At 46.8% G+C, this 27441-nt stretch overlaps 1 protein-coding gene across 2 annotated transcripts in view; it reads left to right on the plus strand.

Moving 5' to 3' along the window:
- DNAJB6 (DnaJ heat shock protein family (Hsp40) member B6) overlaps positions 1-27441 on the plus strand; it is a 451460-nt gene that overhangs the window by 191478 nt on the left and 232541 nt on the right. For both annotated transcript variants that reach the window (XM_078663269.1, XM_078663268.1), the window contains exon 7: positions 24815-24959. In XM_078663269.1, coding sequence (XP_078519395.1) covers positions 24815-24959 — 145 coding nt within the window. The remainder of the gene's footprint in view (positions 1-24814; positions 24960-27441) is intronic.

Raw genomic sequence — 27441 nt, forward strand, 5'->3', positions numbered from 1 at the left:
GTACAAAAGAAGGGCCAAAAAGCGGGATTCAGGCCTATTCTGGATCTTAGTTTCCTCAACACATTCATCAGAAAAAGACTTCATATGCTGGCTCTCCATCAAATATATCCCCATTCCAACAAGGGGACTAGATGTGCTTGATAGATCTTCAGGATGCATACTTGCATGTTCCAATTGCTTTGTGACACGAAGTTTCTGCTCTTCATGGTAGGCTCCAAGCACTATCAGTACAGAGTCCTGCTGTTAGGCCTAATGTCTGCACCTCGAGTGTTCATCTACTCTACGTCTCCAAGGTCTGTTTGTCTAGTCGTACCTCAACGATTGGCTCCTAAAGAGCTCATCTCCTCAGACTGTGAAAAACCACTATCAAATCTGTCTGAATCTGCTACAGCGCTTGGTCCTTCAAGTCAATATGGAGAAATCAATCCATCAGCCCACTAAAAGAATACATTACCTGGGTGCTACTCTAGACTCCAGCCCAGGAAAAGTGTCTCCTTAGGAGGTTAGACTATTCTCAATCAAGCTGAAGTGCAATAGTCTTCAAGTTCAACAACCTTCAGTTCAGCAGGATGCATCGCCCCCGGGGTCGATGGCATCTTGCATTTTCCTAGTCCCCAACTGCAGACAGAGGATGAGACCTCTGCAGCACGCCCTGGAGGACAAATGGGATCAGGCAACGGATTGATGGAACTACCGGATTCTACTTTCCCATGCTGCGAAATCATCCATCCCATGGTGGACTCATTGGAAAAATCTCCTGTTGGGATTGCCCTCCCACCAACGTCCACTGACGCAATCTTTGACTACAAACGCCTCTCTTCAGGGCTGGGGAGCACACATGGGCCCTCTGCTAACTCTGGGCCGGTGGTCGAGCAAGGAACAGACTTATCACATAAACATGCTGGAGCTATGGGCAGTGCATCTAGCTCTCAAGGCCTTCTACCCTTCCATACAGTTCAAATCCATACTGGTCCAGACGGAAAACACAACCACTATGTACTATCTAAACAAACTGGGAGGGACACGCTCTCGCCCTCGGTCCCTGGAAGCGCAGGCGATCTGGCATTGGCTCCTGGCCAGACAGCTCTCAATCACAGCAGTCCGTCTTCTAGGGGATCAAAATTCTCAAGTGGACTCCTTGAGTTGTCATTTCAACAATCAACAAGACTGGGTTCTGCACGACAAAGTGGTGGCAGACATTTTTCAACAATGGGGTCAACTAACCATTGATACCTTTGCAGACGATCCAAACATAAATTCCACGCCTTCGCGTCAAGGTTTTACCGACCAGGGTTGATAGGGAATGCCCTTTTGATCGACTGGTCAGGAACCTTTGTTTACGCGTTTCCTCCTCTTCCTCTCGCCCCGAAGGTCAAAACCAAGCTCACACACTTCAGAACGAGGATGATACTAATAGCACCAGACTGGCTACAGCAGTGGTGGTACCCGGACCTTCTGCATTTCTCGGAATGTCCACACAGAAGGCTTCCGTGCAGACCGGGATCTCCTGTCCAAGATGAACGGGAGTATCTATCATCCCAAACTTCCATCGCTGAACTTGGCAGCATGGCTCCTGAGGTCCTCCAGAATGGCCAACTAAGTGTTCCTCAGGACTGCATGAACATTTTGAGAAAGTCCAGAAGACCTTCCACAAGACATTCCTATTTTTTTAAATGGAAAAGGTTCTATTTGTGGTGGGCAAGAGGAGGTAATTTTGCCTTATCTCCTGCATTTCAAGTCTGGTCTAAAATTTACTTCCATAAAGGTACACCTGACTGTCATTATGGCGTACAGAAAGTCTCCTACTCAAACTTCTTTCGTCAAGCTCCAGGTGGTTAAGGATTTCCTTCAGGGTTTAAAGAAAGTTTTCCCCCCTGTCCGGCCTCCTTCACTTCCCTGGGAGTTTAACCTGGTTCTTTCTAAGCTTATGGGTCCTCCCTTTGAGCCAGTTCATAAAGCGACCCTTCAGCACCTTACATGGAAATGGAAATCCGCCTTTTTTGGTGGTGATCAAATCACCTCATAGGGTGAGCGAGATTGAGACTTTCTGTTCCAAGGAACCGTACACGGTGTTTCACCACAACAGAGTGGTTTTAAGAACACACCCTCCTTCCTCCCAAAAGTGGTGTCGGATTATCACGTTACTCAAACCATTTCACTGCCTTCTTTCTTTCTCAATCCATTTACGCCATCTGAAAGGTCTCTCCATTCTCTAGACCTTAAAAGAGATTTGAAATTCTATCTAGTTAAGTCTCAGACTATTAGGAAGTCCGATCAATTATTTTTAAACTATAGTTCCATCAGAACAGGCTTCCTAGCCTCCAAGCTTTCATCTCTAGATGGATCGTGAAATGCATCAAGCCGGCTTATCAATTGGCAAATAAACCCCTTTTGTAATCTCCCAAGGCGCATTCCACTTGGGGAAAGGCAGCTACAATAGCTTTTCTGCACAATGTATCGATTGCTGAGATCTGCCAAGCAGCCTCTTGGAAATCGGTACATACTTTCACAAGACACTATTGTCTTAACTCTGATTCTAGAGCATATACTCAAGTCTCCTTGAGGAATTTATTTCAATGCTAAAGTCATTTGAAGTGATTTTTCGATGCTGCGGTCATTTACAGTGGTAATTTGCCGGCAGGAGTGGAGTATGTGCTTGCTATTCCATTCAGTGCTTGACTATTGATGAGGATCCCCAGGAAGAGAAGGATAAGTTACCTTACTGTAATCCTAGTTCTCTTCCATGGGTATCCTCATCAGTCATAAGCCACCCACCCACCTCCCCGGGCTAATGATCCAGAATTATGTCATCTCTTTGTGCCCTGACCTCTGGGTCTCCGCAAAGAACAACTTACTTAACTGTCACCCCTATGGCATGATGGAAAGCTCGGGTTCATCGCTGCCTCAAAGGCACAGAGCCAGTTTTTGATGTTTTACATTTGCTTTCATTTTCCATGTTAAGTTTCCAAAGCAGCCTATGGGCTAACCATGCCTGTTTTTTCTCTTCTGCTATTTATTTATTATTTAAGGTAGTTCAAGTGTCTCTTGGTCCTCCTGGTTGGTTTGTGTATGTTGCAAAGATAAGGTCTCGGAGGATTGCTTAGCCTTGTGTGTTTTTCTGGGAGGCTGCATTGATTGGTGAAAAAATTGTGTGTGTGTCTGTGTGTGTGTATATGTATATGTGTGTATATATATATATATATATGTGTGTGTGTATGTATGTATATATGTGTGTGTATGTGTACATATGTACGGATGTATACATATGTGTGTATATATATATATATATATATATATATATATATATATATATATATATATATATACATGTGTATATATGTATGTATGTGTGTGTACATAATTTTCATATATTTTCTGGGGACCTTGCACATGGGTGGGAATATTTAGTGCTTATGACTTTGACGAGGATACCCCTGGAAGAGAACTAGGATTCTCTTCCAGGGGATACTCATTAATAGTCATAAGCACTGAATTATCTCCGCCCATGAGCGGGAACCCGGAACATATAAACAAAATACATATATATGTGTAAATATATAAAAAAGTACATAGTACTAAACTAATTATACACATATACATGTATAATAACCATAATATGCAGCCCAACATATATAAATAGGCTAATAAAGCCAAAATTACACCCGTTCTGAAGCATGAAAATATGCTGTATATAAATGCAATAAACAGGCATGAGCCCAAAATGCATTTCATAACCATGAAAACCTTTTATTTTCATCAAAGAACCTGTTGTAAACAGTTATTAGCCTAAAAGGCTGCATATGAAAAAATATCTGTGTACACAAAATCTGACTGGCACCCTGCCTTTAAGGCCCCAGAGAATCTGCACACTTTGCCTTTAAGGCCTCCAGGAGAACTCTGTTCCCATCATGCACCACAGGAGACAGTTAGGTCAGTTCTTTTTTCCGACTTGTTCTGTGAGGAACCTGGAACTTGAGCTCTGCTAATTTTGGCAGTTTTTTCTGTCAGAAGTTGGTTTTTTTGTTTTCTTGTCTTTTTGACAATTTACTACTCTGGTGGTGGTTTAATACCTTTTTCTGACTAAACTGTTGGTGGTTTTTTAGTCAGAATGCCACCTTTATTTTACAAATGTCCTTCCTGTGGGAAGATGTCAAAAACGGACCCACACTCTGTTTGTGTGGTTTGTCTTCCAGCTTCTCATAAGGTGGAAGATTGTTATCACTGCCTCAACCTTTCTAGTAGGACTTTAAGAGAAAGGGAGAAAATGAGGTTGCTGGGCCTTCTGGAGAGAGAAAGCCGTGGTGAGAAGGGCTCCAAGAGCTTGTTGTCATCTGCTAAGCCATCTTCTCAACACAAACGTCGAAGAACAGCTTCTCCTGAAGGTAGAACTAAGAAGAATCAACTCCAGGGAGCGTCGCCGTCAAAAAAGGTGCGCTTCATCATTGTCGGCGTCGAAGAGGGCTCCATCGACGTCGAGGACTTCGCCGGTGAGGCAAGGTTCAGCGTCTCGACAGTCGCCGTCAAAATCTTTCTCGGGGGTGCAAGGTTCGACGTCGAAGGATCGTAAGAGATCGACGTCGAAGGAAGAGAGGCGTCCGACGTCGAAGGATGTGTCAACGTCGAAGGATCCAGTGTCGACGTCGAGAGGGAGTCATCGGTCGACGTCGAAGGAGAGACGTATGTCGGCGTCGAGGAAAAGGTCGACGTCGAGAGGAAGATCGGCGTCGAAGAATTCGATGTCGAGACCTAAAAAGAGGTCGAGTGGAGCAGAGTCTAGGTCTCCCCCACCTGATGAAAGGTCGGTTTCGAGACTATCAAGACCAGCCTCTCGGACCTCACTTAGGTCTTTGTCGAGGTCAGAAATAAGTCCACAACATTTAGTGGCGTCTTCACCGCAGGGTCAGCAAGACGACAGGTCTGCGGTGGGTCATGACAGTGCACCAGGACTCTTCTGTAGTGGCGCATTCTGGCTCAACCTCAGGGCAGGTGTCAGATGACCGGCAAGTGGTGCCCAGACAACGGACCCCATCTGGCTCATCGAACTCTGAGCACAGTGTAGTCTCCAGAGCCTCCAAGTCTTCAGCAGGGCTGCATATTGTGCAGGTTTCACCTGAGGCTTCACCTGAGTGTGTAGAGCGTCCTCTTAACATGTCACCGAGGTGGCGGGAAAGCCTGAGACATTGGAAGATGCGTCCAGATGCAGGACTGATGGGGATGAGGGCTCCAGTCCCTCAGTCGGAGCTGCATAGAAGATCACGCTCTAAATCCCGAGTGAGAGAGCGTTCGAGGGAGCGTAGGAGGCAGCGATCGGCAACTCCTCAGAGACGGCGTAGAACCCCTTCACCATCTTCTACGTCATCTGCGTCCTCTTCAAGGTCTTCATATAGAGACTATTCTCCCACTATATCATCTACTCCACCTTCCAGAGTGTCTCCCGTAGATGATTTGAGCACATTTAATGATGTACTATGTCGTTGGGCAAATAAGTTCAACATCAAGATGGCAGTTCCCCAAGTGACATCGTCAGTCATCTTTGAAACCCTACATCATAAGACGTCTGGCAGACCTCTTCTGCCTCTAGTGCCTGGTTTGATAGAACCAGCAATGAGAACTTTCTTGACTCCGGCTACAGTGTGTTCAGGTCCTCTAGGATTGCAAAAAAGTACAAGGCTCCAGAAGAGGACCCACTATTTTTGCGCTCGGACCCACCTCCAGACTCTCTTATTGTGGCGGCAGTCAGAAAAGCGCATTCTGCAGCATCTACCTCTTAGGCTCCTCCTGAAAAGGATAGCAAGAGCATGGATTCCTTGGGGCGAAGAATGGCTAACACCTCTGGTTCGGTCCTGAGAGTGGCCAGTGCTTCAGCCTTACTGGGCCGCTATGATTGTCTGCTATGTGACTCGGTGGCTCGTTTTGCTGATAAACTCCCTAAGGAAGATCAAAGGATTTCCTGGAGATTGTGGAAGAAGGCGGACTGGTGGCTAACCAGAGCATTCGGGCGGCTGCTGATTCGGCGGATCTGGTCGCGCGTGGCTATGCGCACGGTATTTGTGCTATGCGTTCAGCTTGGCTGCGCCTTACTGGGCTAAAGCCTGAGGCCCAGAGGAAAATAGTGAATTTACCGTTCAATGGTTCGACTCTGTTTGGATCTCATGCTGACGATGAGATGTCCAAGAAGAAAGTGGAGTTGGACACCCTGAAGGCCGTAGGTCTAGAAAAGAAGAAAGAATTTAAACGTCGGGGTAATTTTCGTCCCTATGACAAGAGATCTTTCCAGCAGAGGAGCCAACAGACAAATTGGTCCTCGCAAAACCAAGGCCAGAATCAACAGAGGTCGCAATTCCAACAGCGGCGACCTGGGCGAGGCAGAGGCAATGGAAATAGGCAGCAGTCTTCCACTGCCAAACAGCCTCAAAAACAATGAACGGAGGCTTCCTCCACAACCGTGTGCCACTCCGGTTGGAGGAAGTATTGTGTGGTTTCTGGACGAGTGGAAACAGATCACAAAGGACAGATGGGTGATGAGTATCATTCAGAACGGGTACCTTTTGAGATTCAAGAAGGCCCCTCTTGTCATGCGTCCTCTAAAAATGTTACAGTGGCATGTGAAACGTTTACAACAGGAAGCGAATATCCTTCTGAAGAAGGCCATAGAACTAGTACCATCTCAGCAGAGATATCAAGGCCAGTACTCTCGATTTTTTCTCGTAAAGAAAAAAGGTCCAGCTACGGAGTTCAGACCCATTCTGGATTTGAGACGGTTGAACGAATTCATTCGAAAGGAGAGGTTTCGAATGCTGGCTCTTCATCAGATCTTCCCCCAGTTACATCAGGGGGATTGGATGTGCTCCATCGATCTGAAGGATGCTTACTTTCATATTCCGATATCCAGAAAACATCGCAAGTTTCTCAGGTTTCAAGTAGCTGCTCATCACTATCAGTACGCAGTACTCCCGTTCGGCCTGAGATCAGCTCCCAGAACATTTTCCAAATGTATGGCGGTAGTTGCGGCTTATCTTCGAAAGAGACGGATTTTCATATATCCGTACTTAGACGATTGGCTTCTGAAGAGTTCATCCCCATCTCTACTGGAAGAACATCTATTGATATGCCTCCAACTCATGTACAAGTTGGGTCTTCAAGTCAGTTACAAGAAGTCCATAATGAACCCCACCCAGAAGATCCACTACCTGGGTGCTCAACTGGACACGGAAAAAGAAAACGTGTGTCTTTCGGAGGAGAGGTGGTTATCCATCAAGGCGAAGTGTATTCTTCTCCTTCAGTCTGCATGTCCGACAGTTCGGCAAGTGTCCTCTCTCCTAGGGTCCATGGCATCGTGCATCTTCATTGTTCCAAACGCACTGTTGCATATGCGTCCTCTTTAACAGTGTCTGGAAGATCAGTGGAAGCAGAGGACGGGATGCTGGGAGGATCGGATTCATCTCCATCAGTCTGCAAAAGATTCCATCCGGTGGTGGATGAAGAAGACACACTTGATGAAGGGAGTTCCTTTTCATCAGGACCCACCAACGCAGACTCTGATCACAGACTCCTCTCTCCAAGGTTGGGGGGCACATATGGGCCCTCTGCAGGTACAAGGGCTATGGTCAGACTTCGAGAAAGGATATCACATCAATCTACTCGAACTCCGAGCGGTCCATCTTGCTCTCAAGTCCCTGGCACCATCTCTACAGACTCGGTCCCTCCTGGTGCAAACAGACAATACAACTACAATGTATTACTTAAACAAGCAAGGGGGTTCCAGGACTCTGTCCATAGAAGCCCAGACCATCTGGCATTGGTTGCTAGCACGAGACCTCTCAATAACAGCGGTTCACCTGCCAGGGAGTCTCAACTCACAGGCGGACGACCTCAGCAGAGACTTCGTCGAAGCGCACAACTGGGTTCTCAACGACGACGTCGCGCACAGCATCTTCCAGTCTTGGGGAACACCAGAAATCGATCTGTTCGCAGACGCGGCAAACACAAAATGCCCCGTCTTCGCGTCCAGGTTCTCCCAGAAAGGGTCTCAAGGGAATGCCCTTTTGATAGACTGGTGTCAAAACTTGCTGTACGCCTTTCCACCGACTCCGTTGATACCAGTAGTGATCAACCGGATGTACAAGAGCAACTCCAGAATGATACTGATTTGCCCAGAGTGGCCACGCCAGTGGTGGTTCCCAGATCTCCTCCAGTTGTCAGAAGTGCCACACAGGAGATTGCCTTGTCGCCCGGATCTTCTGTCCAAACAGGAGGGGCGAGTGTTTCATCCCAATCTGCCCTCCCTGCGCTTGGCAGCATGGCTCCTGAAGTCATCCAGTACGGGCACTTACAGCTGAATCCGGAGTGTATGAACATCCTTAAGGAGGCAAAGCGACCTTCTACAAGACAATCCTACGGATTTAAGTGGAAACGCTTTTACCTTTGGTGTCAGAGTAAGGGTCTTCACCCTATTCATGGTCAAGAACAGGTGATCTTACCTTATCTACTTTACCTTGCTGAATCTGGTTTGCAGTTTAGTTCCATCAAAGTCCATCTTGCTGCAATAACTGCTTATAGAAAATCACCAAGACAGATATCTTTCTTTCGGATGCCTGTGGTGAAGGATATTCTGGAAGGTTTAAGGAAGGTGTACCCTCCAGTCAGGTCTCCGTTTCCACCTTGGGAGCTTAATGTGGTGTTGACCAAGTTAATGGGTCCCCCCTTTGAACCCATACATAAAGCGTCTTTACAACACTTGTCTTGGAAAGTAGCGTTCCTTGTAGCCATCACTTCTGCTCGTAGAGTGAGCGAAATCCAGGCTCTGTGTTGCAAGGAACCGTACACTATTTTTCATGGAAACAGAGTGGTGCTCAGAACTCATCCTGCTTTCCTGCCTAAGGTGGTGTTGGATTTTCATATTAATCAAACCATAACACTGCCTACTTTCTTCCTAAACCCTTCGAGTCCGGCTGAACGGGCTCTACACTCGTTAGATCTGAAAAGGGTTTTGAAATTTTACTTAGATAAAACAAAGTCTTTGAGACACACGGACCGTCTTTTTGTGAACTATGGTCCTACAAATACTGGTTTGGCAGCGTCCAAGAGATCCATTTCTAGATGGATAGTGTCATGTATCCTACTGGCTTATCAGCTAGCCCACAAGTCTTTATCAGGTAGACCTAGGGTGCATTCTACGAGGGGGAAAGCTTCTACCACAGCTCTCCTTAGGAATGTGGCTATGTCAGAGATATGTAAAGCAGCTACTTGGCGTTCAGTGCATACGTTTACACGCCATTACTGTCTAGATTCGGATGCGCAGGTTGATGCACAAGTCGGACAAGCATCCCTCAGAAATTTGTTTGCTAATTCTAGCTAAACACTATGTTTAAAATGTGGCTATGCATTTATCTGTTCGCCCGCTTCTAGTGGGTATGAGCTTGCTACTCTATTCAATGCTTATGAATATTAATGAGTATCCCCTGGAAGAGAAGGATTAGTTACTTACCTGTAATCCTAATTCTCTTCCAGGGATATACTCATTAAAGTCATAAGCACCCTCCCGCCTCCCCGGGCGAGCAGTAGCATTAAGGTTTTTTCAATATGTATTATAAAGTTTTTAAGTGCAGATTCCTGCTAAAGTTTACTGTACCGTACAAAAGAACTGACCTAACTGTCACCTGTGGTGGATGATGGGAACAGAGTTCTCCTGGAGGCCTTAAAGGCAAAGTGTGCAGATTCTCTGGGGCCTTAAAGGCAGGGTGCCAGTCTGATTTTCTGTACACAGATATTTTTTCATATGCAGCCTTTTAGGCTAATAACTGTTTACAACAGGTTCTTTGATGAAAATAAAAGGCTTTCATGGTTATGAAATGCATTTTGGGCTCATGCCTGTTTATTGCATTTATATACAGCATATTTTCATGCTTCAGAACGTGTGTAATTTTGGCTTTATTAGCCTATTTATATATGTTAGGCTGCATATTATGGTTATTATACATGTATATGTGTATAATTAGTTTAGTACTATGTACTTTTTGATATATTTACACATATATATGTATTTTGTTTATATGTTCCGGGTTCCCGCTCATGGGCGGAGATAATTCAGTGCTTATGACTTTAATGAGTATACCCCTGGAAGAGAACTAGGATTACAGGTAAGTAACTAATCCTTACAGGTAAGTAACTTATCCTTACAGGTAAGTAACTTATCCTTCTCACAGAAAGTGGTCATATAGGGGGCATAGTGGACCCAAGGGTAAGTAGCCTATTGGCTACTATCCTCTGTCCCCTAACACCCCTAAATTTAGTATTAAGGGGAGCCCCTGGCCCCAGGGAAGCAGATCCTGATGACGTAAGAAGAGCGGACACCAAAGGGCCACAGAAGCAGATGACCTGGTACCAACCCTGCTGGCCTGTCTGCATCCCTTGTCGAAAACTGCCCCAAAGTTGACTTGTCCTGCAGCTGAGACTCCAGAAACTTGGAAGAACTGCCTGCCTTCGAAAAAGACTCAAGGCCTCCTTTGACTAGCGGGCCAGTTCTAAAGAATCTCCAAAAGAGAAGTCTCTAAGGTCTCTGGAACCGCCAAAACCCGACACACTAAGCCACCACTGCACCAGTCTCCTCCGGCCTGGGTTGAAGTGGGCCACTGGTGCCAAAAATGTTCCCCATCCCTCTAGCTCTCGATTTCATTGTAGTTTCTCCCCTCCAGGACTCCCGACGTTACCTGTAGACTTATTCCGCCCTCCCTGCGACTTGCACCTGGTTGCCCTCATGCCACTGGTGGTGGGTGTACTGTTGGTGCTGCCTTCACCTTAAGTCTTGCCCTCCATTCACCTTAAGTCTTGGGTATTGGTCCTGTAAGTCAATATACTGTACCTGTTTGCAGAATTTGTATTTTCTTCCATAGGATAACATTGCATAACTCAGAAATTGCACTAAGCGACCATTTTTTAAAGTGAAAAGAATTTATATTTAAAAACGTACTTACCTGAATGATTTGTCTCTGATGCCTAAATGTATATTAAGATACTTGCTATTTTTATAAATTGGTGTATAAGAAGCTGGCTCTGTATATGGTATGCCCACTAGATGGTTATACTGTGCACAGAATTAAGGGGCTCCTCTAAAGTGTACAGGGCTCAATGTAAAACGCAGAGTTCTCTATTAGTGATAGTGTGGGCGAGCAGCCTTAGGCCTAACACAGAGGAGTGTAAGAGATTTATTGAAGAACATTGAGCAATAATGGACACACGACTTAAAAAGGAGATCCACATCAATTTTAGAAAAATATCCTTTGTTAGTATTTTATTTTAAAACCAAGATGTTCGTAATAAGGTAAGTATGTTTTTTAATAAAAATACTTTTCACTTTTAAAAATCGACGCTTGAATATTTCAGAAAAGTTTAATGCTTTCCTATTGGGAAAACAAAATTGCGGTTATACAGGTAGTAATACACTTACAACTCTTTGGGACCAAAAGTCAGCAAGGGTCAGGTTAGTACCAAAACTGCACCACCAGAGGCACAGGTTGCCGAGGGCAAAGCCTTTGTTCGGACCAAGCCTTTTCATTAGAGACTGGGGGTGCCTAGAGGCACACTGCTTGCCGGTAAGTAGATTGGTTGCATGGTCCAAGCTTTGGGGGGTTAGAGCAAGCACAGGTGGGCCACAAAGCAGCACTAAACATACACCAGCAGAGGAACAGGGGCTGCCGGGTGCAAAATCAGCATTGTGCGCCCAATGCTTTTTAATGGATTTTCTAATTTTGGAATCAGGCTGCAGGCGTAACACCGGAGGTTGTAGGCGGGAGACCAATGACAGCAGAGGTAAGTAGAGATGCAGGAGCACAGTCTGTTCAGCTCACCAAGACCCACGGGCTTCGGGTGCAGGGGTGCCTAGATTTACACTGCTTTTGCAGCCATAGAGATCAGGAGAGGTCTGCCAACACTGGCATGAGGTGAGGATCGCTTGGGAGACTTCACTGCACAGGTGGGCCACTCAACTCTGGCTGTGGGCTTCGGGTACAGAGTGGGCACTGGTCCAGCTGGGTCCGGAGCCCGTGGATTCATTTTCTTCTGGTCCGGTACGCTGCCCATGGGAGATTGGAGTCTCTTTCGAAAGCAACAGTCCTCCCAGAGTTTTCTGAGGTTGCTGGCTGCAAGACTGGTCGCAAGTTCGTAGAAGCTGGAGACAGGCCTGTAGGGCTGGGGCCAAGGCATTCGTCATCATTAGACTTCTCTTCAGGGATATCTTCTTTCTTTTTAGGTCATCACAGATCTAGTTTCTAGGTCTGGGGGAGCCCACTAAATTTAGGGGGCTTTTACGGGTAGTAGCAGGTAAGGCAATTTGGCACCTTACCTAGGGTGACTACACCCACTATTATGCCACACTCCTGTGGGAGGGGGGCATAGACCTAGCCCTGATTTATACGGGGTTCCCTTATCTTCAAGATTGAGAGGACTGTAAAGTGTGCTCAACTTCGCCTCCTCCACCTGAGTGGTGTAGTTAGCACAGGTTTACATGCCTCTTACTCTTAGCATCCTAGCCCATCTAGATTTTCCCACCCAAAGTGGGGGTGTAAACCGGGGGCTGCTATCTGATGCTAGCAGTAGAGGCTGTGGGTTGCATTATAAAGGTGGCAGGCCTTTGAAGCTTTCCCTTCGAGCCCTGGCCCATCTGGGGGAAGGAGGTGTGACACCTCCCTTTCCCCTTTTGTTTCTGGTCCCAGAGAGCAGATGTTCTTTACCCTGAGGTCCAGAAACATGTCTGTGTGTGGCAGGTTGCCTAAAACCAGTCATTCTCACACCAGGGTCTGTAGGTTCTAGGGTGCCCTCTGAGTACATGCTTTAATAAATCTCACACTGGAATCTGTGTGGATTTATCACAAGGAGCTGTTTGGTACCAAACACTCCAGGGTTCAGTGAAGTCATCGTGATGCTGGGTAATTAGAGTTGTCAAGTTTCCTGCCCATGTACTCTCTATGGCTTCCCTGGCACTTACAATATTAAGGAATAGACACTAATACTGCAGGGGCATGTCTGCTCATGTATACATGCCCACACCTGGGGTGTAGTGATCCTGCCTTAGGGCTGGTAAGGCCTGCTAGAGGGGTGACTTACCTATATTTTAAGGCAGTGCTAGTTGGCATGGTACACATGCAGTCTGCCAAGTTGACTTGGTGATTTTGATCTCCTTATGGGGGCAGTAGCATGGTCCTAGTGAGCTGGTCCTAGGGGACCTCTTCTGCCTCCATGCCCTAGGTACCCAGGGTACCATGTACTAGGGACTTGCAGGTGGGCAGAAGTACCAATTGTGGACCTGTTTTTAGGGAAAACACTCGTACTGGGAACCTGGACTGCAGGGACCCAGTACTCCACAGTCAAAATTGCATCCAAAGCCAGTCAAAAAGTGGGAGATACTGCAACAGAACCCCATTTTCTCACAGTATGGAGCTTCTTCTTGAGTTGTGTTGTCATTTATTAATCAATGTGTGTATTTCCAAATGTCTTGCAATCCTCTGTGTTAAGTCTAAGGCTGTTCAACACTACCCCCTAATAGAGCACTTTGGGATTGCATAGCAAGCCCCGTCCACTCTTAAGGGAACTCCTGGACTCTTTACGTGGTATATCAACTTATTGATAATTCACAAAAGAGCCAGCTTCCTGTACTGGGTGATAAGTACAGTAACTTATTGGGTTGGAAACTTCACTTCTCTCGTAGGAGATTTCCATTCATAGTCATAGGCACTGAATAGTCACGCCCACGTGTGAGAACCCCAAAGCACTTCAATATATCTTCTTAAGTTTAGACTTTTACCTTTCTTGAGAGAGGCCTGCAAAGAAAATCAAGAAAGAGACAGAATGTGCAGCCTATATACTGTTGGAGGCTGGCTTAGTTTGTGGTGCACACTAAAGTGATGCCCCTTGCACTAATCCAGGCAACCCTTATGGTGATTTTAGTGGTCTTTGATAACCATAGACTGCTCTCAAAGTGTTAGCTGTGGAGAGCAGCTTTCAGGCTTATCTTGAATGAGTTTTAAGCAGCTTGTTTTACTAGTTTAGTCAGTAGTGTGAGCTAAATGAAAAAGAACCAGACAGTGTTTATATAAAAATACTTCTATTTATTACAGAACACAAACTAACACATTGGTATATCTCCTACCTGGAGATATTAATACAATACACCAAAATACTTCAATTTCAATCATGTAAGTAGCACAAAATACAGCGGTCACCAGGGGGAGACCAAAACCATATATTAAGAGTGGAATGCGAACTGCAAAGGGGGACGGGGCTTGGACCAGAATTGCCGGAAACACATGGAATCACCCAAGGTAAGTACCTAGGAGCCCCATGGAGGCTGTGTGTAGAGTGGGAACACAGCTGCGTGCCCAATAGAAGTCAATGGAGAAGTTACAGTTTTGCATAAGTAGGACCCTTCCCAGAGGACCCTGTAGAATTCCCGTGGAAGACGGCAGGTTGGAGAGCCACCCCACCCGTGGATGCCCCGAAAGCCAGGTTACTTACACCAGGGAAGCCAGGTGCATAGGTGTGAAGAGCGTGGGAAACCTCCTTAGACAATGGAATACTTAAAAAAAAAAATACCTCTGGAGAGGACCGTGAGTAAGTCCGGTGGAATCCAAGGGTGGATTCTGGAAGTGAAGAACCTGCAACCAGAGGGAATAGAGTCTATGCCACTTGGTTGTGACCAGGAGGCACGAAGACACCATGCCTACCAATGTCGGGAGGTTCAGAAGAGTAGACTGTGACCTTGTCGCTGCAGCTGTGAGGACCATGTGACGCAGTGGAAGACTAGGAGCTGTGCAGGAGCTGTACCATGTTGGATGTCTGTAACTAGGTGGTCAGTGGCCGGCGGGAGCACCAACAAGCCTTGGTAGCCACAACTGGCACTCTGGCGTTGTGTAGTTCCTACCAATTCGTAGGACCTGCGCATTATTCGGACAACCTAAACTGAGGCTTTGGGGTTAAGACTGATCAACACCCCGCAGGATATGTTGGCCTATAGACAACCTAGCTCACAGTGCCACCGTAAGCCCCCCCATCCCCCTCACCCCCAACTTTACTAGGGAGTGAATCATTTCTGGCAAACACTGAACATGACAACCCTGACCCCTCAGGGATTGTGGAAACATTACAGAACCTTTTTGCTCAGTCACTCGTGCTTACTTATTCACAGATCGTTATCATATACGGGGTGACCCAATGAAAGTCCTAGGACCTGGGTATCCAGTATTACAGATAAAGTGGTCCTAGACATTAATACCGAATACGATTATTGGTACTTTGTTACACAACATAATTCAATTTTTATTCCCCATGCGATTTAATCCTGCAATGAAGAAATGTTTTGGAAACAAAAGAGAAAACAATAGCCCAAAAACAGTCAAATATCCAACAGACCACACAATGAGTTTTGAATGTCTTAAAAGTAGAGGAAAGACTCCACTATTTATTTTTCATAAACAATTCTCATCATTGTTCAATATACAAATATACAAATTGAAGAGGCAAAAGGGGTTACCATCAAGTAACGTGCACAGGATAGAGTGAAAGTTTTTAGTGCTCGTGTGAGACAGAGAAAGACCGAGAGGGTCTAGAAAAGATGCGTTCCGATTGTTTTAGTAGGTCTAAGGTTAAATAATCCTTAGAATGATTCTAAAAGAGCCTGCCCTCAAAGTCTTAAATTGCAAAAAATTTTATTCTTTCTTGCTGTATTACGGTGGACAATTCATCCGTGTTTTTATTTATGGAAGGAGAGGGGACAGGGACAGAAACAGATGCAGGCTCCAAGTGGGGAAAAAGGTTGTCGACGTTTCGACCCAAGGATAAGAAGGGCAGTTGATATCCTCATGAACGGGTCTTCATCAGGACGGGTAGGGTGGTGAGGTGGGTGGGCTTAGTTACATTGAATTCATGTAACCCCAGTGGTCTGGGCGGACACCCTTTAATGGTGTGCCATGTGCGTAAAATCAATTGGATAAGAAAGCCGTCCAAACGTGCTCTCGAGTACCACGCTGTCAATGGCGGCGGGTGAAATCCGATTAGTTTTTCAAACGATATGGCGCGATGTGTCTCATATGTCAGACTGCGCGAGCTGTCATTGGGGCTCTGTCTGCAAACGGTCGTTGATTTTCTCTGGTGCTAGTAGGGATGCCTGGTTTTAAGTTTTGCGGGACCTGCCGTCGCAATAGGTTGGTGGCGGACCCTCATGACGTCGGTCTCTACTGCCTGGAGCGCGACCATGACTCCAGGTCCTATCTAGACTGTAGGGCTTTGGCCCCGAAGGCCCTGAGGGAACCGCACCGGAAGTTGTTTGAAGTTTGGCACTCGACCCTTGCCATTCGAGATCCAGTGGTCGTTCCTGTGACCGCTCGTGGAGTCGTCAATACCACTCCTCTTCCCCCTCGGATTCAGGTAAGAGACGGACCCAAACAAGTCGAAGAAGCGTTTTCGCTCTACGACGTCCCCCCGTCGGTCCCCGGAGGCAGGTGAGGGGGACAGGGGCTCCGCCCCTGCTGCTCCTTTGGAGCCTGGGAGTCCTGCAGCCTACCCACAATACCCGGGTCCATCGGCAACTCCCGCACAAATGCAAGAATTCCTTGCTGCCAAGGACCGCCGGTTTAGGCCTCGTCTCCCACCGGTGCACCTTCGGGCCCCATGGTCCCGTGTCTGGATCCTGCTGGTCCGTCGACTCCTTCGGCTGATCCAGCCCCAGCGGCTCCGGAGGATCCTGCGCCCCTGCCTCTGCCCTCGGCACCAAGAGGTCCCATGCTGCCGGCTCCAGCCCCGGCGCCGCCCTCTGCTCCGCCGCCACAGTGGATACCGCTGGTTCCGCCTCTGCCCTGGTTCCCGGAGGAATTTGTCCCCGCCTGGGATCCGAATTGGGACCCCGACGTAGTTTATTCCTTCACCGGTCCCTGCCCCGCCACCAGGGCCTTTGCCTGCGGCACCGGTGGAGAAGGATGACTGGGAAGGGTCTGAGGACCCGCTTGCTCGTCAGTGTGATTCTGAGCAGGACTGGGTGGATGACTTGGAGGAGGCCGGTGGCCTCGACAACGACTCCTGATCCAGGGCTTGCCTTTCCCCCGCCCACTATGGAGGAAGGCGCCTCGTATACGGTGGTGCTGCGTTGGGCTGCTGAGGTCCTTAACCTCTATCTCCCCACGGTGACCCTGAAGACAAATCTCCTTACTGAGGTGCTCCTGCCAGCGCCCACTTCATCGGAGCCGCTGCTACCCTTTAATGATGACCTCACCGAAGTCTTGTTGGGCACTTGGTCATGGCCCTCCACGGGGGCCCCTGTGGATAAGAACGTCGCCAGGCGTCATCGCCTGGTGCCGGGTGACCCTGCCTTTCTGATCACTCTGGTCATTCAAGCTTCTACGTCTGAGTGCCTTTCCCACGGCTCTGCCGAATAAGGACTCTTAGAAATTGGAGCAGTTTGGCAAGCGGTTGTTCTCTTCGGCCAGTTTAGGACTGCGGTCAGTGAACAGAGAATGCCTTCTGGGTCACTATTGCCACCTGGTGTGGGATTTTGTGGCTGAGGTGTTGCCTCGGTGCCCGGAGGAGGTCCAGACTGTGCTGTCTCAGGCTGTGGCTGAGGGTAAAGACGCGGCTAGATTCACCATTCGTTGTGGCTTGGACACCGCGGACTCCCTCGGTAGGGCAATTTCCACGACAGTGGCGCTTTGGCACCATGCCTGGCTGTGGTCCACTGGACTCAACCTGGACGGTCAGACCTCGCTCATGGACATGCCTTTTGACGGCACTCGTCTGTTTGGTGATAAGTCCAACACAGCACTGGAGCGTTTTCAGGACTCTCGAGCTACGGCCAAGTCCTTTGGCCTTTCCACCACGCGCCCGGCCACGTCCACATTTCATTCCTTTCGTGCCCATGGCAGAGGCACCTCTGGCAGTTTGTTCAGTCAAAAGCCTGTGCAGAACCAGACTCAGCATGCTCGTGGGCGCGGAGGCCACCGAGGTGGCTCTGGGGGCCGACGTGAGGCTCCGTCCCCCTCCGCGACGTCTACCTCAAAGCCTTCCTAGTCTGAGCTTCAGGTCGCACCCCACGCCAGTGGGTGGCAGGATTCGTCATCCCCTTCCCGATTGGTGTTCTTTCACTTCCGACAAGTGGGTGCTGCAGCTCGTCCGGAGGGGCTACTCCCTCCCCTTCAAGTCTATCCCCCAGGCCATGCCACCTCGATTCCACCGCATGTCAGGAGATCACTTTTCGCTTCTCCAGTAGCAAGTTATGGCTCTCTTGGCCAAGGGGGCCATCGAGCACGTTTCTGGGCTAGAAGTAGGACGTGGCTGTTATTCCCACTACTTTCTGGTCCCCAAGAAGGACAAAGGGGGTTTGCACCCCATTTGGACGTCGGGGACGTCAATCACTTCCTCCGGAAGGAGAATTTCAAGATGTTGACTCTGGCTCAGGTCTTGGCTGCCCTTGACCCTGGAGATTGGATGGTAGCGTTGGACTTGCAGGACGCATATTTTCACATCCCCTTCCTGTCGGCCCACTGACAGTCCCTGCGGTTAATGGTAGGCCAGGAGCATTTTCAGTTTGCCGTGCTCCTTTTCGGCCTTACCAGTGCCCCTCGCGTGTTCACAAAAGTGATGGCGGGGGTTGCAGCTCACCTGCGCAGATCAGTGGTGTCATTCTTCCCCCTATCTCGATGACTGGCTGTTGAAGGTGGGCTCGCCCCAGGCAGTAGTCACCCACCTTCAGACTACGGCCGACCCCCTGCATTTGCTGGGGTTCTCCATCAATGTGCCAAAGTAGCACCGGAATCCCTCTCAGAAACTCCTTTTTATCGGAGCGGTTCTGGATTTGCAGCGGTTTTGGGTTTAGCCTCCCGAGCAGCGAATCTGGGATATTCAGGCTATTATTCCGATATTTCGGCCTTTATCCCGGGTTTGTCAGGATGACCCTCTGCCTCCTGGGCCTGATGGCCTCCTGCATCCTGCTAGTGCATCATGCCAGATGGCATATGTGGACTCTGCAGTGGGACCTGAAGTTCCAGTGGGCGCAGAATCAAGGCAACCTGTCCGATTACATTACAGATCTCAGAGGGCACTGCACGGCACTTGCAGTGGTGGCTCATGATTCTCGATTGGGTCAATGGCAGATCCCTCTCCCTTCCCCAACCGGAGCACACAGTGGTGACGGATGCGTCCCTCCTGACATGGGGAGGCCACTTGGGAGAGGCGGAGATCAGAGGCCTCTGGTCTCCGGCGGAGTCCCAGCTCCATATCAACCTTTTGGAGCTTTGGGCGATCCGACTTGCACTGAAGGCATTCCTTCACTCTGTCCGGGGAAGTGTAGTGCAGGTGTTAATGGACAACACCGCTGCCATGTGGTATTGCAACAAACAGGGCGTGGTGGGGTTGTGGTCCCTATGTCAGGAGGCTCTGCTCCTCTGGACGTGGCTGGGACATCAGGGCATTACCTTGGTGGTTCAACACCTGGCAGGTTCTATGAACACCAGGGCGGACAAACTCAGCCGACGTGCTTGATTGATCACGAATGGCGTCTGAACTCGGACGTGGCACAAGGTCTCTTTCAGCAGTGACAACACCACCGCCATGTGGTACTGCAACAAACAGGGCGGGGTGGGGTCGTGGACCCTTTGTCAGGAGGCTCTGCGCCTCTGGACATGGCTGGAACACCAGCGCGTCACTCTGGTGATTCAACACCTGGCAGGTTCTCTGAACGCCAGGGCGGACGAGCTCAGCCGCCGGTGTATGATGGATCACGAATGGCGTCTGAACTCGGACGTGGCGCAAGGTCTCTTTCTGCAGTGGGGAGAGCCTTGGTTAGATCTATTCGCCACCGAAGAGCACGCACAGTGTCATTAGTTCTGCGTGTTGGAATTTTCAATGCTGCACTCGCTCGGCGACACTTTTTGTTGCGAGTGGATCTGCAGTCTGTTGTACGCCTTTTGTGGCTCCGGATTGGGCATGAAGATACTGGTATCCCGAGCTACTCAGCATGGCGATCGATCCCCCAATCAGACTGCCTCTTATGGAGGATCTTCTGTGGCAGCAGTAGGCGACGGTCTTCCACCCAAACCTGTCCAGCCTTCACCTCCATGCGTGGAGATTGAGCGGTGACAGTTGAGAGCTTTCGATCCTCCTCCTGGAGTCTGTGATGTCATTCTGGCAGCCAGGCGTACCTCCACGAAAACGATGTACGCCTGCAGGTGGAACAAGTTTGTGGCATGGTGCACAGATAAGTTTGTGCATCCCCTTTCTGCCCCTCTTTCCGAAGTTCTTCTGTTCCTTCTTTCTTTGGCCCAGCAGGGCTCTGCTCTGGGCACTATCAAGGGTTATCTTTCTGCCATCTCCGCCTTTCTGCGGCTTCCTGATCAGCCGTCTCTTTTTAAGTCCCCAGTTGTTAATCGCTTCCTGAAAGGCATTACGCACAGGTTTCCTCCTGTGCTGTTTATAATGCCTAAATGGGACTTAAACCTTGTCTTGACATATCTGATGTGTGCTCCTTTTGAGCGCACATCAGATTGTTTCATCTGGACAAGGTGGTTTTACGGACCCGTCCTTCCTTCTCGCCAAAGGTTATTATGCCCTTCCACATCGAGCAGACCATCACTTTGCCCACCTTCTTTCCACCTCCGCACCCTTCCAAAGAGGAGGAGAGGCTCCACCGCTGGACCCAAAACATGCGCTTTTACTTTATCTGACGTGCAAACAGCAGTTACGGGTGGATGACCAGCTCTTTGTGTGGATACGTGGGTGCCAAAAAAGTTTGGGCCTTGCACAAATAGACCACCTCTCGGTGGGCCGTTCTCTTCATCAAAGCCTGTTACTCGTTGGCTAAGGAGGAGCCTCCTGTGGGGCTGCGAGCCCATTCCACCAGGGCACCGGCAACCACTACTGCCTTGGGACGTGGCGTTCCCTTGCAGGACATTTGTCAGGCAGCTACGTGGGCCTCGCTGCACATGTTTACCAAGCATTACTGCCTTGACAGTCCAGTCCGGAGAGATGGCTTCTTTGGCTGTTCTGTTCTCCGTGACTTTGTGGTGTAATCCAGTTCGCAGACCCACCACCGGCGTTGGTATTGCTGGGGTATCTATTCTAAGGTGAGGAATCTATCACTAACGTCTCTTTCAGATGCATAAGTTACTACTTGTGTAATGATATATCTGTAAGAGACATTAGTTAGTGATAGATTACTTACCGCCCCTCCCATCCTCCCCGTTCTGCTAATTGATTACCATAGTTAAGGTCACCCCTTTCAGGGCCATAGTTTCAATGCACCATTGGTCAGTTTCTTACATGGCTCTTCGTTCCTGGCGCGGACAGTTGTGTACAGAACTAACGCCTGTGCCCATGGGTAGCGCCTAAGTAGCCTCTGTGTCGTCCTTGGCGCATAAGACGCCAGCGATGGACGCAGAGCCGCAGGACGCCACCTACTGATGCGCAAGGGTTCTGCTAAACAAAACTTTCCGGATCCAGTCTGACGCCTGGGGATATTCTAAGGTAAAGAATCTATCACTAACTAATGTCTCTTACAGATAGATGGTTACACAAGTAGTAACTTGTAGAACAAGTATCAACAGCGTAAATAGTAGATATAGTTCCACCGAGGTGCAACACAATTGTATATATGCATGCATATATACAAGGTAGTAATCTAGCGTACTCCTACTATGCGGACCCTACTCTAAGTGTACATAGAGTGTTTGTTGGTGTAGAGCCAAGACTCCCCCCAAGGGATGATCCAATACCGGATGGGATAGGGGGAAGGACCCCTTCCTGGTGACGAACTGGACACCCCTCACAAGATGTCAGGTTGTGGTGATTTTATAGCATGCAAGGACCCTCTTTGTCAGCGAAAGTACCTACTCTACTAATATATCGGGATGCTTATCTTCTATAATAGAAAGCAGCCTTGCGATGTACGTATTAGATTAGTGATATTGTGGATATGGAGATAGCCCTGTTGCCCCGTGGATGAAGATAGTGATGACATCTGTACGTAGTAAGGAATGAGACTGTGTACATGATGATCAGAGCGTTGTGAAAATGTTGTGCGAAGCTAGATGTAAAACAAGTTTAGTTTCAGAGAAACAAATCCAACATTGTAGTGCGTGCAAATGTATGCAAAAGGTCACAGCTTGGAAATGTTATTCTTGACGACAGTGTAGGAAATAAGCTACTTCACTACATGGGCCTAACCCAGTAATTTAACAAGGGAGCAACGTTTGGACCAGCAAGGTCCAAGGTACTCAACATCAGCAGGAGAGTCAGAGCAGGGCACAGACGATGAAGAAGACTTGAACTGCGAGGCCATGAGCAGCAGGAGTCTTCCTCCAAGTGTCCAGATGGTCTAAGAGTGATCTAGTTTTAGTCTTGAGTCTTGTCCCACAACACATGCTTCCTCTGATGCTGAATGAAGTGAAGACTACCTTGGCTAAAAAGACAGTGACCAGGATTTAGTCATCCAAATAGGACAGGATGGTACTTAAAATATTTGAATACTTCATAATCGCCGAAAAACTAAGCAGAAGTAAACCTCCCTGGACCAATGCAGAAAGAAACAAAAATTGAGCATTATTATTTTTCCACAAAGCCACACCGATGGTGCCAAACCTTTTGACAGCAATGTCCTTGACGTTGGCGAACGGTGTCGAGAGTGATGTCAGTGTTGGGAGGGAGAATGTCTGGTCACAGATCTCCTTTTCTGGGGGACAATACCTGTCCTCTGCCGCTTTTCTGGGGAAGGGTGAAATGCTCCATTCTTTCTTTTCATCCTCTCTTGATCTGCTTTCATGTCTTCATCCAGACACGCAGCCTAATACATTATCTGACCTTTAGGGTTCTATTAGACATTTTGCTGCACATTTCACACCCTTTAGTGAGGTGTGTAGGTGAGAAACACCACATAAGTATTGTGGGCATTGGAGCTCGCCATCTTTCTGCCACAGGATGGACCTTTGGTAAAGAGCATGCATTGGGACTGAAAATTCCATCTGAATTCCTGAAAGAAATGTGCACTTGACAGAAGTGACAAACAATTAAGTAGTAACCTTTTAAAAGCGCTGAAAAGGTTTTGTAAAAAGTTTTAAGGTGAACAAAAAACACCTGAGGTGTTCAGAGATTCTGTTTGAATGAGCCAGAAAATAAAACCCACTCAGGCAAACTGCCACCGCAGTGCATTGTGGGATGGGGTACCTCTGGTTTCCTTAAAGGTGCAAGTCCCTTTTTTAAGCTTCTCAGTGATGGCTGATTAGGTTGTCTTTTCCTTCTCATGTCTGTTGGTTATAGGTAGCCTTTTTTTCTATGGCAAAGTGTTGCAAGATTAAAGGCTTTATTAGTCTATATTTTAGCAGTTATCTCTCCTCTAGCATTCACCAGGAAAAACATCTGACAGTGTTCATTGTAACTATATGGAAAATGTTTTTTAGTGATTAACACTATTCAATGTCCGTGAGCAAGGTATTACGAATTACCGAAACGCGTTGGTTTTGTCAGTGTTCCTGACAAATGGATTTAAGAATAAATTAACTTTGCCTATTATTGCTGCAAGAGTGCGACCCGTTTCTTTCGGCCACGAAGGATGAGATGGATATATATATACATGTATGTATGTATATATGTGTGTGTGTATATGTATGTATGTATATATATATATATATCTATATCAAAGCTCCAAGGTTCCCACCTGTTGGAGATGCACTCTGACATCCAATATATATGTATATATATATATATCTCTAACGCTCCTTTTTCTTCAATAGGGTAGAAAAGAGCACTCACGGGGATGGTTGCAATCCGTTTATTACAGCAACGCAGGAGACCGTTGAGTTTTGGCTTGCACCTTTCTCGATGTTCGAGAAAGGAACAAGCCGAAACGTGTGTGTTTGTGGCGTTGCTGCAATAAAGTGATTGCAACCATCCCCGTGAGTGCTCTTTTCTACAATATTGGAAAAAAAAGGAGCGTTTATAAATTTCGTGGGTACACCCCCACAATTTAAGCACCCGTTCAGGAGTGCTCCAGAAAAGGTGACCGGAGCGGAAATATATATATATTTTGAAGGTACGGAACTATACAAGGCTTATGATTTCAATGAAGATTCCTACGATGCAGAACTGTCTACAGGCATGTAACTTTTCCTTTCAGCTCAAAGCTGCCTTTCATCACGTCATTATTCCCACAGAATATGACCAGATTCGGCAACTTATGTGGATGGTGTACTTTGTTTGGCTTTTATTGCTTGCAATAATGAGCAATATTTCCACCTCCAGTGCGTTTCTGTCAGTTTAATCAAATCTTCATTAATAACTGCTAAACTCTCGGCTATCAGGTTGATTAATGAACCAACACAACAGTTTGTCTAAACGTTCTTGTTTTACGAAGTTTTCTTTGTGCCTTATGAGACCTTGTCAAGGAATTGCTGTTATTAGGAAGTCGAAGATGGGAAATCATAGCTTTCTACATGCCTGTACATTCCCCCTTTCCTCCCTGTTTCTGAGGAAGTGTTGATTTTTGAAGTGTGCATTCTACTTTTTGTATTTTTTGTGGCTTCATCTTTTATCCTTGCCTTTGGATACATGGGAGTTATGTGGGACCAATGTCATTGTCTGGGGTACTGCCATTAGGAACCCTGATGTCCCTTGTGGGGCGATGCTGTAGCAAATGTGTGACTAGCACAGATTAGTTGTCACCTCGCACTGGTTGGTGGTATTGATAGAAACATTTCTGAATCTAGTATGCTGTCTAAACAACTTTGCGATTGCAGGAGATAATTACCTCTTTTGTTCAATTGGTGTACATTCTAATTGTGTCTTCTAGGTTTCTCATCTTCATTTGGTTCACTGGGCCATGGAGGCTTTACTTCATTCTCTTCATCTTCGTTTGGGGGCACAGGGATGGGCAACTTCAAATCAGTTTCCACTTCTAGCAAAATAATCAATGGCAGAAAGATCACTACAAAGAGGTATTAAATAGCTTGGTCCGATATTTGTGGTGTTCATACTTGTACAGCTATTGCATGTTACTGTTTTAAAAAATAATTATGCAAAGTATCTAAGGCTTTTCTCTTGTGAATCCACATTGATCTTGTTAAGTAATGGTTTTTTTACTTTTTCTTTTGAATCTGCATTTGTTTGACATGTAATTGGAGGTCCTCATTGAAATCTAATCTAGTGCTGGGAACATAGTCTGCGCTAATATCTGTATGAAGGTACACACTCCTCATAAATTTAACGTATAGAACCTACACATTTCCAGGAGCTAACTATGGTAGCCTGGAATCACACCTCTGTGCCCCAATTGGCCAGTCCATGCTTCACTCTGATGTCATAGAATAGCATGTATGTGTGGACATATTTCGAAAAAGGAACACAGAATATTTCCATACATAATGCATTTTGGACCCTCGTTTTGTCAGTGTGGCTTGAAATGTTAGATTTGCTGTTTCTTCAATACAGATCTTCTATAGTGGCACTTGAGCTGGTATTTCAATTATATCACTTTTCTCTCGGGGATCTCCATTGGTAATCATGAGCACTGAATAGTCCCGCCCATGTGCTGGGATCCCAGAGCACTTCTTTACAATATATATTCTTAAGTGTATATGTTTGCCTTTCTTCAGTAAGGCCAGGATAAGCACTTAATTTATTAACATGTTTTGCAGCCTATTAATGAGGCTATTTTGGCCAATTGCTTTAATTTGTATTTAAAAAAGGGTTATTAAATAATTTAACGACCAGGAAAAATTAGGAGCTGTTCTTTGTCCTTCTAAATCTCATTCACAAACCTTTTTTTAAAAGAAAGTGGTGAAGGAAGTGGACAATGCGAAGTTATATGCTGCAGCTCTGCAGATATGAATTGAGACTGTGACTTTACAGTGCTTGTGGCTACAAAACCGAACCTTTCATTACCTACTTTATCAATGTCTGCATCAGTGATTTTTGAGACTTCACCAACGTGCAGCATCAAGACTCCTTTTAGGTCCAGATTTATTAGAACCAGTCATGGAGATGTGTACTTATCCCAGCAGTAGCCAAAGCAGGTTCGTCTAAGCTTCAAAAATATATAAGCCTCCAAAGCAGGACCCGTTGTTCCTGCTGTGGGATCCTCCTGTTTCGATTCTTATTTTGGCTGAAAGGAAAGTACGTTCTACTACACCTTCATTCACTGTTCCACCATACAAAGAAAGTAGCAAACTAGGTTCAGTGGGATGCAAGGTGTGTGGCACAGCTGCAACACCATGATAGCGGCACAGCTGCCACACCATGATAGCGGCATGTGCATCTGCTTTGCTATAATTTCTGCAAGGGGTTTTGGATGAGCAGGATAGTGGCGCTCAGGCAGGTTAACGATGAAGTATAAAGAAGTGCTTCACGGTGCAACCAGGTGAGGGGAAGACCCGAAAACCCCCTGTATAAAATGTGGGCCAAGCACCCACATAACCAAATTCAAAACCAAGTCCTGGGCACACGTATAGGGATACAGTTATTTGAAAAGTCAGAAGTACAGTTGTAGTGCTCAATTAAATAGAAATCGGAGGTCGACACGGGTAGTTCAATGTAATGAATGTTGTTTATACAAGCTTAGAGTTTTTCAAAGCAAAATGCCAAACGACACATGTTTCGTCACCAGGTTGGTAACCTGTGACTCTTCAGTGCTATAAACAGTACAGGACGTATAATAAATTATATGGTCAGTTTCTATAAAGTGGTGGTGTCAAACAATAACAGTGAAATCAGTGGGGTGACATCACACGACACCCAACTACCTGTGGAAACCCTAATGAAACCTATTAGGAGGATCGAAAGGCAGAACAAACAAAAATGGAGAAATAAAAGTAGTGACTTCGCAATAATTAGGAATTTGTTCATCAAAAAATGAATATCTGCATTCCTAAAGCCATAAGTCTCTGAGCAAAAACAAAGTAAGTGATTGTTGATGAGAGCGACAATTTGGTCAGTGACTGTGTGCATGCGTGAAAGTGTAAATGACATCCGGTAATGGTGCATTTAAAGATATTTCCATAAAATAAACAAGTTTACGTTATCTACTGCAAATAAAAGCAAAGATTAATCGACAAAATTTCTACAAAAAGATCGATGTTGTAGTAAATGCCAATAATAATGGACCACTATACAGCATAGGAGAGACATAGTAGTGCAAGCCACTAGCTGAGTTGCAATTTTTGAAGTCAGTGTAAATGAGACCTGTCTAGAACCTCAGGCGAAGCCGTAGCGACGGCTTGCACAGGGGTAGAAAGCAAATCTGAAATGGTGAAATGCACGTGTGGAAGGTTAGAAGAAAACAAAGTAAGGGGAGCAAAATACCTGATTCTTGCGCTATAATTACGTGATCTATAGTGTGAAGAAAGGAGAAAGCAAGAGTGGCACGGAGTGGCACGGAGTGAAACAAAATGCACTGGGGAAGAGGGCGGATTTATATACATA

This window comes from Lissotriton helveticus, chromosome 10 (genome assembly GCF_964261635.1).
Source record: "Lissotriton helveticus chromosome 10, aLisHel1.1, whole genome shotgun sequence".
NCBI lineage: Eukaryota > Metazoa > Chordata > Amphibia > Caudata > Salamandridae > Lissotriton > Lissotriton helveticus.